The 18,896-nt window shown below is 28.1% G+C and overlaps 1 protein-coding gene across 3 annotated transcripts; it reads left to right on the forward strand.

The window, feature by feature from the left end:
- Nucleotides 1-5,765: 5,765 nt before the first annotated feature.
- On the forward strand, nucleotides 5,766-10,208 carry LOC106753882 (probable mediator of RNA polymerase II transcription subunit 26b). Of its 3 annotated transcripts, none has more exons than XM_014635747.2 (10): nucleotides 5,766-6,021; nucleotides 6,478-7,028; nucleotides 7,207-7,275; nucleotides 7,383-7,465; nucleotides 7,944-8,002; nucleotides 8,107-8,240; nucleotides 8,349-8,376; nucleotides 8,471-8,739; nucleotides 8,817-8,907; nucleotides 9,101-10,208. In XM_014635747.2, exons 2-10 carry the CDS (start codon nucleotides 6,570-6,572, stop codon nucleotides 9,220-9,222), a joined length of 1,314 nt encoding a protein of 437 aa, XP_014491233.1. In that variant the 5' UTR covers nucleotides 5,766-6,021; nucleotides 6,478-6,569; the 3' UTR covers nucleotides 9,223-10,208. The 3 variants fall into 3 exon arrangements, with proteins under 3 accessions (XP_014491233.1, XP_014491234.1, XP_022633438.1); XM_014635748.2 differs by having other exon boundaries at nucleotides 5,766-5,953; XM_022777717.1 differs by lacking the exon at nucleotides 5,766-6,021 and adding an exon at nucleotides 6,037-6,267.
- The last annotated feature ends 8,688 nt before the right edge of the window (nucleotides 10,209-18,896 follow it).

Below are 18,896 nucleotides of genomic sequence, written 5' to 3' on the forward strand. Positions count from 1 at the left end.
ATATATATATATATATATATATATATATATATATATATATATATATATATATTTAAAATAAATATATGTTTATAAATAATAAATATAAATTAAAGATCTATCAAAACACTTAAAAAAAGATAATATATCTATAATTAGATATCATATTTATATAACACTCAAGGTAATCATATAATTTATCAAAAATTAAAATATAATAACAATTTACACATAGATTATCTAATGAAATAATTAATATATATTTTTTATTCATTATAAGTACCACAACACATATAATGATATTAAAAAAAAATTGTTTATAATGCTGATACTTTATTTGTAGGTTAACATAGTTTATTATAGATTAAAGTCATATTAAATTAAAGTTTTGTTGATTATGAGTTAAAATAAACTTAACTATGATCACACACCCACCAATGAAATAATAAGGAAATAGGTAGAAGAAGAACACTCTATATTTTAATATGGAATATGAAATCTCTCATATAAATGAAAATGATAAAGTAATATACTCTTACGTCGCCTACCTGCTCACTACCGTACCATTCATAACACCCACTCACCCACCCACGCATGTACACATCAATTCATATATGCATATGCACGAACACACACATACAGACAAACACACACAAACTCTCTCTCACACATACACACACAACAAATCTTAAAGCATGAAGAAGTCACATTTGATAGATGTATGTATCATGAGTGCATGTGTTTTTTTCTAACATATGATAAAACACCATATGGATTTCTACTACTTTTAATAAGTGAATGATTATAGTTCAATAAGTACAATGAATACTTTAAACTAACATAAACTTAAAGAATCTTCCTAGAACTTAAGTGTGTGATGGAGAAAGTTCTTCATCATTTGATGTTAATGAGATTCGTGCCAAACGCAGTTGCATTGTCCATCTTAACACTAGCATATGTCAACTCTGGTTTAGCTATCTACTTAGTACAATTTGCACTATTATTGCTCTTTGAAGCAAAATGTCATGCAACTTAGTGAGATAAACAATGCCAACTATCAATAAAGGTGCATAATGAAAAAAAAAATCAATTAATGCTTCATGAATTGCATTTAATGGTTCTCAATGTCCAATCTTGATAGACAATAGATAAGAAGATGAAAAAGACATTCATTTGAATTCAAGGCTACTAAATAGACAAAAAAAAAGGGATTTTACTAATTGCTTTTTTATGAATCTATTTAAGGACACTCCTTAAACAAAAAGATAAGAGAAAATACCCATCTTTTACGAGTTTCAAAACTCTACTAGAATTTTGTGTCATAAAAACTTTGTATGAACACTTTTTGTGTTTGTTTTAGAAACCTAGGAGAGAAGCCCAAAATCTTGTACAATCAAAAGATGTTACCATTTAGTGAGCGTAAAAAGTGTTTCAATCATAGAGACATTGCATTTTGTTGAAGATCCTATGTTGAATAGAGATAAAACCAATTTATAGTATATTAGTGGAGTAATCTTCACCTTACAAGTCGATTGTGTGAGAATGAGTTAAACTGAAATTAACTTCCTAATATGTTATGATAGTTTATCCTAACAATGTTTATTGGGTCTATCATATATATCACCCACTATCAAACTACTATTAGACCATCCATAAATATTCAGTCTCACGCGTGAGATATCTATGTCTTGACATAAGGGCAATGTGTTGAAGAGTCTACATTAACTAAACATAAGACCAATTTGTAATATACAATTGAGGATAATCTTTACTTCACAAGTGAGTTTTGTGAAGTTAGGCTTTAACTCACTTCCTAATATATTTATCTTAAGTTAGGGGTGACTTCTTGTTTAAAGAATGCTCACCTTGAACCAAGAATGACTTCTTGGAAGAATACTTGGATGAGTCGATAATGATTTGGTGAAAGAATACTTAATTGAGTTAGGAGTGATTTCTGGACAGAATACTTAATTAAGTCAGAAATGACTTATTGAAAGAATACTTAATTGAGTTATAAGTGACTTATAAAAATAATACTTAAATATGATTAGTTACAAGTAGTTTGGGATCGAAAGAATTATTTATTATACTTTACAATAATAATTTGTTTAATAAAATTTGATTGATTGATAATAATTAAATATAGTTTGTACAAATTTACCAGCATAACAAAAAATTTAGTAGCTATTCTTTCTTTAATTATTTTGAACGTTAATTATATTTATGAAACTAAAAGAATACAAAATATTATAACTCACAAAAATACGTTAGATTGTTTAATTTTTATATACGAATCATCTGACATAATTTCTTCAAATAATATAAATAAAAACTATGAATTTTCGAAACAGAATTCAATCATCTCTTTTTATATTGTTTTTGTTTTTATGATTTTTAACATAATCTCACTCTTGAATCATATATAGCTCGTTTAAACAAAATATATGTCGATCAAGTGAATATACAAATGACAATACCCCTTAAACAAACCAAATTATTGAAAACAACTCATTCTGCACAAACAAAAGAAAAAGTCAATATTTATCATTTTCTTTTTCTACTTCATTTTTCTTAATTATTAATATTCATCTAGAATTACACCCCTGCCTCACATATAATTAAATCTTAAATTGTTTTTAATTATCATTACATTTTACCATACAAATATAAAAGCAATGAATATAATAAGCCACATAAGTATAGGAGCTTACTAGATTTTATTTCTAGTTATGCTACTCTTAAAAGAAATATAATTATATTATAACAATAATAATTACATAAATATCTGCACTAGTTCATAATTGTACAATTTCTAAAATTGTTTGGGTTCTTCAAATCCATCTTCATTACAAATAACCCAATTCTTATTAAAAATTCCTTGTTCTCTAATATACATAAACTGAAAGTCATTTTTCACTAGATACAATCAAGTAAATTAATTTAATATAACCTAAAATAAATAAAAATTTAGGATAAATTTATATCTTTATTTATTTGATTTTCTTTAGACTTTAAGCCATTTTTTATTTTGAAAGAGAATAATGAATTAACAACACTCACACAACATCTAAATCACTTCAATAAGTCAAACTTCTTCACAATCTTCTAAATTCACTCCCACTCTTTTTATTGCTTTTATTCTTTGGTTTTTAGTCCAACCACTCAAGGCCCAAAGTGTTTTTATTACACCCACCCATAAATTTTTATTTTCAGCCCTATAACTTAAATGACTAATAAATAAAGTTTAAACACATTAAATGCAATTATCGTTTAACAATTAACTCACATTTATTTTATTTCATAAATACATATTACATGACAAAATGGCGTAAATAAATCATGATGTGTAAGTATTAATTAATCATTTCAAACTTAACTTTGTTTTTTGTCTTCTTTTTCTCTTACTTAATTTGTATTTAACACTAAACTAAGTAATTAATATGAGAGAGATAGAGTAATTAATATTTATAAATACAGTGTGATTGATATTTAAAAATTAAAGGGCATTTTAAAAAAAAAAATAAGAATTTAACCAATAAAAGATAGAGTTTTAAAACAGTAAACGTTTCACATAGTTTATTTAATAATGACCTAATTGGGAAAATTAAATAAATGTTTAGCCTTTTATAAAAAAAAAAAGTAAAACTATATTAACCAGTATAAGACAGACAATTGTTCTCTGTCTGCCCATATAAATCTTAATCCTTTTTAAGTAAATTCAAGGATATATGCATAAAAAAAATGATAATAAAGAAAAAAATAAATTATATAAAAAATTAATTTTTTTACTATTTACGATATAAGTTTTAATAATAATTTAAAACTTAAAGATTAATGATAGTTAAGTGACAATCATGTGTGACATTTAAAAAGATTCGTTTTATAAAGAAATTGAAAATAGTTTCTAAATAATTATTTATGAGTGAAAAAAATTTAATATAATAATAATAATGAGTTGATTCAAATTACAAAGAAATTTAGTAAAAGTAAATAAAAAAATATAATATTAAATATTTAAAGTAAAAATTTCTAAAAGTTAAAGATTTTTTTAAATGTATAGGATTGATTAATGATAGATATTGTAATATTCTCATGAATTTATCCTTTTCTTTATACAGAATATTTTAATGAAGAAAATGATGTATTGTTTTCATAATAATTATTTTTCTTATAATTTTAATATTAGTTTGGTATATTTTCTTTTTTTTAATAAAAAATTTATGTAATCATAGATATGTTTGACAATAAACTTACGCAGAAGTTAAAAGAGAAACTGACAACAGAATAGACAAAATGAAATATTTAGTTAGTTATGGTTAAACTATGTAAAAATAAGAAAATTCTAGAAAGAGATATATGAAATGTTTCTAACTTTTTGCAAAATAAAATAAAATAAGAGGAAGAAGATGGATGACTACTTAGTCAAAATCACTTATTAAAAAATTACTCAATCAAAACTAAAAATGAAATGTTAAAAATTATATGTATATCAAAATAATAATATAGTATCTTGATAATTATATTATAAATAAATATTAAAGATAATATTTGACTTTTGCAATACTAGTACACTGAATGTAATATTAAAGTAGGTGTGAATAAATCTTAACAAACTGCAATGCAATTTATGAGTTTAGTTTGAGAAGAGAAAGACTTATAAGTTTTTAATAAGATAATTTACTTTTAATAAATAATATCTTTGGAAAGATAAAATTGGACAAAACAATCATTGAATTATTTAATTTCAGGATATTAACTAATTAATTGTGTATCATTAACCAGAAACTATCATTACTTTATTAATATTTTATAGTAAAACAGGAAATTTAAAAGAAGTTGAAAGTGAAAAATGGATTCAACACACAGATTTTAAAAAAAAATTAAATACAGAAGAGATTTGGTTTGATGATATGTCTTAATTAAGGAAAGTGTTTAAATAAATATTAAATGTGAGGATAATTGATAAGAAGAATTAATAAAGAGAGAAAAAAATATAATCTTTTAAAAATATTTATTCGAGAATTATTTTATGGTTGAATTTAATTTTGTTGTGAAAATGGTTAATAATAAATCTTTATTGTTAGGGGAAAGATTTTTTTTAACATCGACAGAGGAAGAACAGTGAAAGTGAAAGACAAAGGGATTAGTCTGATATCTGAGTGGTGGGCCCCACGAAACTCGCTCGCTGAGAACCGCTTCCTTGGTCCTATCTATATCGTGCTACATTCACTACCTACTTACCACTTTTAATTTCTTCATTTTTTTTATCTTTTTATCTCCATTTTTTTTATGAAAATAAAAAATAATCAAATTATCTATTTATATTTTTCATGATAATAAAAAATAATAAGATTATAATTATAAAAGATAATAACAATAAAAGTATAATCATAAAAATAAATATATATAATTTATGTTTATTTTGTAAGTAAATATTTTTACTATAAATAGAATATTTAATTTAAAAAACATAGTTAAATTAAAAAGAAACAGTTAAATTTAAAAAATGATAACTTAAATAGTAAAATTAATAATGTAATCATTTTAATCTATAACTAATTATTTATTAAAGAATAAAATTGTAAGTAAATGTCGTAGATATGATAATAATATAGATTTTTTTTATCGTAATCTTTTATCTTTTGATCATTTTCTGTGTTTAGATGAATAATCGAATCCCAGAAAATAATGTTGACGTAATAATAGTATAATATATTTTTGATTTAAATCTTTTATCTTTTGCAATAAAGAAATAAAGAAGGGACAAAAGATGAAAAAATTATATTGAGAAAAAGAGGGAGCAGAGAGCGAGAGCGAGAGCTTTCTCTCCATAACTCAACCATCGTGTCTTTCTGATCAAAGTCAAAACCCACCCAAAAAGACCACAACGATACACAGCACACCCTTTATATCCTTTCTTTCTCTCTCAACACAACTGGTTTTTCCTCTCCACAACCACTTTCCTAAGCACGCGGTATTTTTATTCTCTCTCTCTATCTCTATTTCCTCGGTGCAACAACAACAACACTGCTGCTGTCATAGGTAGACACAAACATTTCTCGGATTCTTTTGTTTTGTTTCCTTTCACTCTTTCTTTTCATTGATTTCTGGGTGGCTTCAATTTTTCCTTTGCTGTTCTTATTTTGAGAGAAAGACCCCTTCTTTCTCTTTCTCTTCTTATTTAACCCCTGAGACTTTTCAAGTGCCGGAATCTTAAACAACAACACAAACCACGGCAACACACAACGTTGTTTCTTGTCATTTACGCCCGCATGCGTGTTCCTGTTGGTTTGTGTTAGACCATGCCTATCCACTCCCCCTTCTGCCAAACATTAATCCAATCCAATTTTTCCAAACTGGGTCTCGCCCCAAAATTAAGAAATAAGACTTAGTGAAATGACTTTTCAATTTTCAATTTTCAATTTACAATCTTTATTCATTGATTACCGATTATCTTTTATTACCTTTTTGACCCTTGTTCGTGATTGGTGTGCGCAGGGATCGAGGCGGCAGTATCCGAGTGACGATCACATTGATGAGAAGCGGAATTTGAACTGTCGATTTCGTGTTCAAGTTTTGGATCTGTGAGGATGAAGTCTTGGTCAGTGGATGAGTGGAGGGAGTACTTTGTGTCTGCGAATTCGGATATTTTTGAGATAATTGAAAACGCTATAATCGTGGCGGCTACGGATTGTCCCAAGGAGTTTAGAGTGAAGAGGGATGCGATTGCAGAGAGGCTGTTCTGTTCCAGGTTGACTCGCTGTGTGGGTTGTGACCGTGTGGAGTTGGCTGCGAGGGGAGTTGGTAAAGAGAGTGATGATGAAGGCTGTAAGAATGGGGTAGAAAGAAATGAGGGTGAGTTGGCAGGAGCAAGCAAAGAGAGCAAGGTCAATGAAGGTGGAGATGAGGATGCAGAGATTGATGTGAATGGTGTTAGCAACTACAGTTTTGGTGAGGCTGAGGCATTAACTGANGAGATGGATGAAGAGACTCAGTATATGGGGGAGATTTTGAGGATNAAAGATGTTCTGCTTAACCGTGAAGAAGAGGTTTGTCTTACTCTCACCCCCTCTCATTCTTCACTTTCTTTTCTTCTTTGTGATTGATTTTATTTTTGTCTGGGGTGCTTTGTTGTTTCTAACAAATGTGGGTTTTGTCCAATGACATTTTGGTTTTTCTTTGAAGGTTTTAGTTTTGCTGAATCTTCTTTGTTTCTTGTTGTTTCAGTCTGAGTCTGTCTTATTTGAATCGCTAAGGAGGCTTCAGCTGATGGAGCTAACAGTGGATTGTCTTAAGGTTCGAATTTGATTCTCTCCTTGTTACTCATTCAATTGAAAATTTGGACAATTTGTTTTGTTCCTCCCTAGTCCACTCCTCTAACTCTTATGGATTAACTTTGCCAGGCAACTGAGATTGGAAAGGCTGTCAATCNTCTCCGAAAACGAGGATCAAAGGAAATTCGTCAACTTGCAAAAACTCTTATCGAGTACGTATTAGTTTTTTTGCTGATGTTTGTTTGTCCTCTTTGTATCATTTGATTAACTGGTTTATTTTATATGCTAGTTTAGTCTTTTGATCTTCTATTACATGGATCAATGTGTAATGGCTTCTAGGTGGTTTTTTCGATTCCAATTAGTGGTTTGTTATTCTTGTTGTGTGTGTGAGAGAGAGAGTGAAGGTCAATACAATCCATTTTTGCTGTGCTTCTNACTGATATTCCATTATTAGAGTCATCCGATTTTAGATGTAGTTCTTATCTTGCTTCTTAGTTCATCTCACAGGGAATGATTTTTTAGCTTTGATGGATAGATGAATAGTCGATTAAAGTTCCATGCAAATCATATTTCTGCTAGCACGTCTCATCATCTTAAATTAGCCAAGTTGTGTTGATTTGCAAGCTGTTTAATTTGTTCACTTGTGTGCTGAACAACATCCATTCTAAACTTTTCCACCTGCACATGTAGTGACTGGAAACGAATGGTTGATGATTGGGTGAAGGCCACTGCTACCAATGCTATTGCAGGTACAAATATTTATCTGCCTTACAATCTCAGAATCACCCTGCAGCCTTTTTCTATACTTATAAATTATTTCATGTTTGATAATGGCTTCATTTATGTTTTGTAGCTTCAGATGAAGGCACACCCGATTCAGTCAATCCATCTGTTGTTGATGATGAAGAAGAAGAAGGACTTCCATCGCCTCNTATGGATGAAGGGGCCTTCTTTGTTGCTCCAACTGGTTCCATGGAACTTTCTCAGGTATTTGCTTGTGATTTATCCGCCTTTCTTTTGTTGTGACTTTTTTTGTATACAGAGACTGACTTGTACTTTTCTCTGTTGATTGTCACATTCCTCAATGCTGTAAAGTTCTTTGATGGCATGGATGATGATGGAAGTAAGTTGAATTTATTATAACTTATCTTTTGTGTTCTGTATTTTACTGCCCCAGATCTTATATTAATGATTATGATTGGCAAATATTGTTTCAGATCCTCGACCAAGTGGTCCATCCCACAAGAACCGTGACAATAATGGCAGAAAGCCAGCCATCCCTAACAGGGAGGATAAGAGTGAACAAGCAAAGAGAAATGTTGCTGATGTGCCAGTGAGGCCAAATAAGCCAGTAAGCTCTGATTCTGGCCCTGGCAGACCCCTCCCATCTAATAATATGCAGAGAAAAAGCAATGTGGAGCCAAAGATGCAGCAAAAAATAGAGAACAATTCAATCACAAGGAGGCCTCCCATTGGTCATCTAGATGTAAGAAAAATATCTCCGTGAATCAAACTTGTATGTTTCTGTTCTCTCTGACCTTGTTTTTTGTTTTTCTATATCAGAAACCCATGCATTCAGATGATGCGGCTGTCCAAGTGAAGCTAGAAGCCACCAAGAGGAGACTTCAGGAGAGTTATCAACAAGCTGAAAATGGTATGTCATTCCTTTTCCAAAATCTATATCCAGTAGTTTCTATTCACAGAAGTTGATTTCCTTGCCATAAGTGTTTTGGATTTGGTGGATCAACTTTTAGAACTTAGAGCTCGGGACAATAAATCACATACATTAGAAGTTTTTCTGTGGAGATTCCTCATTGATGAAACTGACATTTAATTTTTACATGCAGCCAAGAGACAGAGAACAATCCAAGTTATGGAAATAAATGATCTCCCGAAGAATGTTAACTACCGAAATCCACATGCGAAGCCCGGTTTTCACAATAGGAACCGGGCTAATACTCGAAGGTAGAGAGGTATTATTGTATACGGTGGACCAGGAGATTTAGCAGAGCATGTCCACCAAGCTGTTTGTTCTGCGGATTGAAGATTGGTCCCCTTGACTGTAGAGAATGACAGCATCCATTGAGAATTTGGTCTTTGCATAGTTTTCAGATTGAGAAGGAAGTAAACCTTAAAAGTGTTTATTTCCCGCGCTATAGGAGGAGGAGCTTAGGAGTTTAGGAGTTAAGGTGGTACATAAGAGTTTTTGTTAATCTTAGCTTAGAAGAGAGGGACCCTAACTTTGGCACCTCTACTTTTGACTTGCTTCCATAATGATTGTCTATAGAAAACTCTCGATTGTTTCTGGACAGTTAGTTTTCTTGTCATATCTAAGTTAGAGTACATACATATACACCATTTCAAAGTGCTGGTCTTTAAACTCCTTCATGTGTTTATGGTAGCAGGTGTACAAGAATTTTAATATCAAATAACAATTGAATCATTTTTTTCCATGCCTTTTACTTTTTCAATCTTTATTAGCATAATTACTAAAAAGTTGGTCCCAGTCAAAATGACAACTTTTTGTGTTGTTTTCTTCTTGTGTGGGTTTGGTTTGATAGTAGAACAGAATGGAATAGAATAGAATTGAGGAGGGAAGAGAAGAGTGACCCTTGATGAATGTCATTGGCCATAGGAGAATGGAGAATTTGGTTTGGTCTAAACCATTTAAAAAATGGATGGTATGAATATGATTATGACCATGACCATGAGAAAGAAAGAGAAAGAGAGAGAGAGAACGTGCAAAAGTTGGAGGATTTTTTTAGCTTGTCGGCTTGACTTTCTTTACTTTGTTCTTTTGTTTTTAGCAGTAACCAATGAATCCTCTTCCTGTTACTGTTCCTATTCACATTTCTGCGATTTGCGTGTATCACAAATTAAACTCAAAATCCATGCCTCTGTTAATTAATGCCACACACACACACACAACAACACATTACAATTTCTAGCTGTCAATTTTGACCCTTCCCTTTTCTCTTTCTCACCCATCTTCCTTCGTTTTTGTTTCGCCGAATATTCTCTGCATTTCTTTACGCCAAGTTTTCTGTCACGCCGCCTCATCCACTGCATGCATCAAAATCTTTCCTTTCTTTCTAATATTTTAACATTATTCCATTTTACACTCTTACATCAATAATATTATTATGTATTAATAACTACACACGTTAAATAAATGCGCTTCTATGCAAAATTTTATTCTGTATTTAATAAAACTAATAACATTCATTTATTACATACGTTCTGTTTAATACTGTAATTTGCGAAATACTGATGATGACTTATACATTGAATAACCTAAACACTCTTCCTCATGATGAGTGTTTCTTTTTTACTTACTTAAATAATTTTTTGGTTTTTGTAAACTTCTTTTGTATTAATTAATATTGACTTTTGTAAACTTTTTATTTTTGTTTTTATCTCTATTGCTTATTGACGTTCTTTAATTTATAAGTTGTTACTTAAACGATCACACCATTTTTTTAAAGAATGGACAATTTTTTAAATATTTTATTTGATATTGCGGAAAAATTAATGTCTCACGATTTTCATTTTCTTTCTGTTTGACCGTGAAGAGAGAAAGCATAAAGAAAAAATGAAGTTTTGCATCGTATTTATCAATGTTTCCCTACAATCAAAATAATTTACGTTAAAGTATGTAATTAAACAAAAATTTACGTTAAAATAAATTTTGAGTTATTAAATACTTTCACTTTTCAATTTTTAAAGTATTTTTCAAACATACGTTAATGGGTAAAAGAAACGCACGTTAGCAAAACCGTAAAACATTTATAGCAAATATAAAACTAATTAAATTAAGTTTAGATGTTAAAATAAAATTATTTTACAGATGTTGAGAAATATAAAAAGTACATTTGAATTATTATGGTATAGAAAGAGGCACGTTTGAATTATTTATAATGCCCGACCAAACATGGATTAGGATTCCCAGCACTCGGCTATATCACTGTAGGGTCCTGTATTTAAATATAATATTTTTTAGTTCCTATTTATCTATTTATCTATTGAAGGAAATTAGCAATAGATATTTAAAAAATGTAGGGTCCTGAAAATTGAGAACCACAAAAATGCTACAAAAGAATGAATACGTAAACAAAACCACACTAATAATTCGGAAATTAAAGCTAAAAAAACTGAGATGTTATGTCATGAACGCGTTCAAAAGGAAGCTCTATTTTTTTTCTATAAATACAAAAGACAAAAACTATCATACGAGTTAAATAATGACGTAATTAAAATGTTAAGTAATGTTATTTGTCCTATTTTCTTAGAAAAACATTAAATTAGTCATTTTTTTATTTAGCCTGTATTTTGATAAATTTGATGTAATTAAGTTTTTCCCATTAATATTGAACTAACATTACGAAGTCTTATGTTTAAGTTCATGATTATCTTTTATTTTTTTTTTAAGTAAAATTTTTATTATGTGTGAAGTTAATATCGTGTTACATATACTAATGTGATGTACTCTCATATGTCATTATCATGTCAAGTTTATTGTCTTAATTTTGATTTGATTTCTATATTTTTTTTGTGTCAATTCAATTTATTTTTTTTAAATGAAACAATTTTGTCATTCTTTAAATTTTTAATTTTACATAAATCTTATACAAATATTTCTATTAAAATTGATATTTTTATTAATTATTTTTAGTAAGATTAAGTTTATATTTACATTGATTTTTTTTTTCAAATTTCAAATTCATTTTTTTCAAACTTTTACGAAATTGCTTAAAGTTATTTTACAATTTTACAATTTTACAATTGAATTTGTAAAATTACTATTTTTAAAACAAACTCAAACATTTATATAAAAATTATTAAATTTAGTCATTTTAAAATATATAATTATTTTAAAAAATTGAAAAAGTTGATAAATTTAATTTATTTTAGGAAATGTAATGTATGAGCTAGTTTATGGTATTAGTTGAAATTAATTTTGAACTTTTTTTTATTAAAATTACTTTCTATTAATAATTATAAAATAATTTTAAATAAAATTTAATATAGATGTAAAGAAACTTAATTTTGTTAAACTTTTTTAATAAAATATTTTTATAATATTTATTTATAAAATTAAATTTGGTTTCAAAGTAAAATAGTTTAATTTTTTAGAAAAGAATTAAAACTGAATTGATTCAAAATAAAAATGCAAAAATTCAATTGAGACTAAAATAATGATATTTGACATGACAGATATAGGTGACACTGTACTATTATTACCAGGTGACATAATGTCAGTATCACATGTAACAAATTTTTATTTTTTTAAAAAAATAAAAAATAAAAATAAAAATTTAAAAAATATTATAAAAATTAAAAAAATCACGTCCCATGACATTTTTTTTTAATAATATTAGTATAGTATTAATGGAAAAGATCTTATTCTATCAAAATTTTGAAATAAAAACTAAACTATAACGTATAAAAAAAACAGAGATCAATTTAATATTTTGTAATAAAACTAGGGACGAAAAGTATTATTTAATCTGATTAAATTATGTTGGGAAAACAAAGCAAACTTTTTTCTAAACGAAGAAACTGTTACATTTAATTGTAACAGTTTCTTTTGAAATATCATGAAACTGTTACAATTGAAATATAGTTCTTTGTGGTTGAATTTTGTTTCTCTTTTGCTTTATTGCTTATCATTAATTGGTTTCACTGCTCGTAATTCGATTTCTTATATACCGAAATATGTGGTTTTGCTCAATTATTGTACCACACTTTCGCTTTTAACTTCATCAAACATGCTTAGGGACAAACTTGTTGTTCATGAGTTAGATTTCATTACTATGGATAAATTTATCCTTTTAACCACATTTGTGGCCGTAACTGATCCTTTCTGTCCTAAAAAAGTAATAACTTTTATTTACTACTAATCTTGTTAAGTTTATGTAAATAAATTTTTTCTAAAGAATATCCTTTTGTAAATTAAATTAAATTAAAAAATATAATTTATGTAAATAAAAAAGTAACTTAAATTTATGCATAAATTTAGTTACTTTTGTTTCATGGAACTTTTTTATACTAGTTTTATCTTTTCGGTTTCTTTTTTTTAATATATTTATTTTCTTATCACGACAAATAAATCACTTTTTTTTAATATATTTATTTTCTTATCACGACAAATAAATCAATATAAAATAAGTCATAGTTCAAATATTAACGTTAAGTGTTTAACATCTAACGAAAAGAAATTCAATATAAAAAAAAGACCGATGACAGTTTTGTAAATAAAATGATATTATAGAAATCAGTTAAATGTGTCCCGATGTCAAATAAAGTATATACGTCAAATTGTCTGCATATAGGATTGAAAAGTCACTATTTTATTGTCTTTAGACCTCGACTACAGGCCTTCCGATGTCTACTTGCAATTAGACGTTGGCTTTCCCCATCACAGACATCAAACATGTCCGAAAATATCTCATTTGGACGCCAATATTAACTTTTTTTTGTCACTTAGGCATCAACCTCCCTCCCCACAAAAGTAAAAAATGTTTGAAATTATCTCATTTTGGGCATCAATATTAATTTTTTTTACCACTTAGACATCGGCTAAAAGGGGGCCGACGTTTTAGAGCACTTAGATGTCGACTAGGAAAGGGGGTCGACGTCAAATACTCTGCATTTTTACCCATTCCAGAACGTGAGCACCAGTTAGGCGTTTTCTCTCTTGCTGCGTTCAACTTCTTCCTCGACTTTCTCTTGTTCGTCATTAACGTTCAGGTAAGTTTTCTTCCACTTTGCATTGTTTAAAATCATTTTACACCAATTATATTCCGTTTGGGACCATTATCTTTCATTTGCATTGATTAAAATTCCTTTTCATTGACTTTTGGTGCAATTCTTGTGCATGTTCTAGGACAACTGCGGCGACGATTTTTGAACCACTATTGTGTGTGTTTTTCTCCTGACCCTCACAACAACACCTGTTTTCTTCCTCACCTTCAGAGCTAGTTTCATTTTTGGGTTTTTATGTTGCATTTTCATTGGTTGTTGCACTTTTAATTGGTTGTTACTACTTCTAATATATATATATATATATATATATATATATATATATATATATATTAAACTTACGTCGTGTTTGATATCTATTTGAGAGAAAAACAAAAAATGAATTTTTTTTTTGCAATTGTTAAAACTACCAAATAATCCAACTAAAAATTCATAGAGGTAATTTGGACTATGAATTTTATGTTCATTAGGCTTAAGCCCGAAAATCTCCAACATCACACAGTATAAAGTTTTAAAAGATTTATCCAGTTATGTGACATATTGGCAAGTGCAGCAAGTTATTTGTAGTAAGATGAATGTGGTTTATCATATGCATAGGGATTTAACAAGCATATTGGTAGTTTATTTTTATTTTTTTTTTGCAATTGGAAAATATTGATATTAGTATATATTATATAGATTGAGTGGAGTAGAGGATATGAGAGGATTTCACCTCATTATTTTTCACTCCACAACTATTGTTCTTGTCTATGTACTTATGCAAATCATTCATTGTTCTCGTCAAACTTTAGTATGATTTCTCAATAATTGCTTAAATGTGTATTAATATCAAGAATCTATAACCAACTAGAGTTTTCGATTTATTTCTAGTATAATGTTGCGAGATCTAAATCTTAATTCAAGAGGTGAAAGAAAATACAAAACTCTAAACAAAACTTTAAGGAATTTTAAAAGTCCCAAAAAAATAAAATAGAAAATAATAGGCCTATAAAAAAGAGTTAAAGGAGTCAATGTGAAGACTCTAAGAAAATGATTGATTGCAATTCAAAAGATCAATAAACCACAAATAAAAATTGCAGCAAAAATTTATGTTGAACTCTTAAATTTTTATTTTTATTTTTTGCTCTTGGATCCATACCTTTTCTTTTTCTTTTCTTTCAATATATATTTGTTTCTCTTGGATCCATACCTATTCTTTTGTTTCTTTTTCAATTTTAAAGTTCAACCACAAACAAACAAAATTAAATAGATTACCCTTCAAATACTAAAACTCATTCAAAATCAAAGTAAACACTTAATTGAGGCTATAATTAACGAAAAAACCCAAAACCAAATAATTTTCATGAAAAAATGTAGAAATACACAATTTAAACAAAGAACATGAAAAATTAAAAACTCAATAGAGTTGGATAAAACCTTAGGGGTTTCACTCCTTATAAAATTCTAAGTATAATGAACAAATTGAATTTCAAAACAAAACACAAAACACAAACATTCAACTTTTTTTATGTTTTCCTCATATGACAAAAAATAAGATAGAAGAGGAAATCAAACCTGAAACCAAGTTCTAATACCAGATGTCACAATATGAATACTATATGATATGCTCTGATGCCAAATGATACAATCATATTCATTAAATATTAATATCACTTCTGAATTTGAATCCTCAAGAGACAAACAAAAATATATTAGAGAAAAACACAATAAGACAAAGATGGAATTCTAATATCTAGTAGCGATTGATAAGTCAATGAAGATTTTACACAAAGTTGTCATCTTTGATAAGAATCGGAGTTGAAGATACCACAATCTAATAGATTGATATGCTAAGGAAAATTCACCACAAAGAAATCCATCGTTAATAAGAATCAGAGTTATAATCCAAAAACAAAGATAATTCTCTCAGTGAAAAGTTAATTTTCATATAATGCTCATCCAAGGTGTCTACATATATATTTGGTACCCCTATATATAGACATAATGTTTAAGAAACTTAAGAAATCTTGAAAGAAAACTTAAGGACATCATACCCAAATATAACTTAAAATTTTAAAAAGAGAAACGAAATGTCCATCCAACAAACTACCTTTCTCGCTTAACGAACTTACAAAATTAAAATAAAATTGTGAAACATTTAATTGCTTATGTTATTCTATAAAGTCATGATTTTTATTTTATTTAAGTTCTAAGCTTTATGGAGCATTATGAGCCTTGAAGAGATTTTTCAAATGTTTGTTCATTAACCTTATCATAAGCTTTAAATTGTGGGATTGAAATAAAACCTTAAAAATAATCGGTGTCGAATCTTTTTCTTATACTAGTGTCACTTGTCTTATGTTTTATTGGACTGACACTGTAATAGATAGCTATAAATAACTTTATAGTGTCAAATGGTATTGTAATGTTTAATTTTTTTTTTTTACGTGGTTTGATATTAAATAGTATACACATTAGGAAAGAAGATATTTATGTATGGTTTACTAGAATAAGTGTAAAGAGAAACACTTAATTCTAATTCTACTGAGTTACCATTAATATTTGTAATAAGTTTCGATATCAATAAAGTATATCTAATTGATGATATTTGATTCCATTGAAATATTATCAATATTTTTAATAAGCTTTGATATATGTGATGTGAATATTATTGATGATTGATGACATTTCATTACAATAATAAGTGTCATGTGTGCATGATCGATGACATTTAAAGTATTAACATTTTAAGTAGACTTTTATATAAGTATGTGTTAAATTAAGAGGACTTTGACTCCATTTCATTAATGTTTACATTTTTAATAAATTACTAGCTTGTAGACCACGAAATTAATGTAAAAAAACGTAGAGAAATTTTGATTTTGTTTTAGGTGAGGACAGAGAAAGATCGGAGAAAAAATAAAGAAGAATGAAGAATTTGTTTAGCTTTTTTGCATGCTATTAACATCCTTATTCTTCTCTAAGTTCATTCCATATTTTGTTAAATGGTGATATATAAATTTTACATTAAGTGTAAAAATATTTATCAAAATGTATATTATTTCCATCTTCAGAGTTGCAGTGGCAGACCACTGGTAAAAGTTTTCATCTAGATGTACGCTTCTAAATCAGCGGGCTCCACCAATTTCTCCAGAAAAAGAAAACATTCCATTTTTTTTATTTGACAAAACGAACAAATAAAACATGTTTTGTTCAAGATAAAAAAAAAAATAACAATTATTCGTAAGACATTAGATAAAAACAATTTTTTATTAAAAGTGTGAAACTACGTTATACCTAAATTTCCTAGTTAGGTTTGTTATGAGAACCTATAAATTTGAAGAATTTGAAACGTGAAAATAAATTAAAATTAAAAAGTAGTTTATCACTGATATATTTGATATTTTAGGTGAAGTGTAATGGAGCTGTTTGAGCTTCCTATCTATCTGATTGATTCCCACTCACATTAAAAAGTACTTTCTCGTGTGTTTGAAGTTCCCAAGGTATGAATTGGCACTAATTGAAAAGGACAAACAAAAGTCACTTTCTCTTCTGACACTTGGCATTTCCATCACCACCACCACTACCTATTAACCACTTCTTAAACTTCACAAAACTCAAATAATCACCACAAATTAAACATGCCTAACAAGTTTTAACAATACATTACTTATTTTATTTCTAGTAATTTATCTGCCATAAGAAATTTCCCAAAATAGAATTGCATCTCACATTATAATTTATGTGAACAAAATTATACTAACAACGTAAGAAGGATGAACACCACCTAATTAGACATCTATGACCAAATTCAGGTCATGGTTTTATCCACAATCTTCTACTTAGCCTATTCTCCTTTTAATTGCCATTTCGTACAAACTTTGAGCTGTTCACCTTCTAAGTTTGACAGATGGCCCATAATTTTTTTTTTTTATATTATTGTATAGTTGGTGGAGCTATTGAAAATAAGTACTTTGTTGAATAATCGACACATATACTTTCAACAAATCAAGTAAACTTAGGATATAATTTTATATACTGCAATCTATCATTTTCTACTCTGTTCTTTTTTCCTTGGCTAAAAGCTGAGAATATAAGATTTCAAAAAGGAATCAAGACATTTTTTTTCGAAAATTTGAACCTTCTCTATACAAACAATTATTTGATAACTTTCTATATGTATTCTTCTTTAGTTTGTAAAATGATCTCCTTTGTATTTTTTGGAAGAATATTCGTTTATTATAATTTGCAAATGAAAATTTGTTTTTGAGAAAATGAAAAGTGGACAACACAGCCTTATTCAACCGTACCTTATGCATGCAATCAGTGAAAGTGGTCATCAGAACATGAAGTGAAGTTGTGAAATATTTTCAATGAAGATTGAGTTTCCGAAGGAAGATGCAAGATTGGCTGCAACATTAAAATCCGTACGGAACAAAGTGCTTTTACAGTACTGTTGGTTGGTAAATGTTTAATTAGGTTGTTTACGCAAATTTTTCTGTGAATTCTTTTTAAATATGTTTTGTATTTATCTATACAACTTTTAGGTTAAATAACTTACCAAAGTGACTCAGCCTCTTTTGCTGACACATGAATAAATTAGAATATTTTAGTCTTTCATTATTACAATTCTCAAAACTAATTCTGTCTCTTTTTTGACACCAGTTAAAAGTAAGATCATTTTGAACTTTCATTATCAACTTGAATTACGGAAACTACTTTATTTTTGTGTAAAAGATAAATAAAAGACCAAAGAAGGAATATACAAGCTTTGCGCGTAGAAGAAAAGGGTAGATAGAGATATGCAAAATAGCCATATATATATATATATATATATATATATATATATATATATATATATATATATATATATATATATATATATATATATATATATATATA

The sequence above is a fragment of the Vigna radiata genome, unplaced genomic scaffold, assembly GCF_000741045.1.
Source record: "Vigna radiata var. radiata cultivar VC1973A unplaced genomic scaffold, Vradiata_ver6 scaffold_7, whole genome shotgun sequence".
Lineage (NCBI taxonomy): Eukaryota > Viridiplantae > Streptophyta > Magnoliopsida > Fabales > Fabaceae > Vigna > Vigna radiata.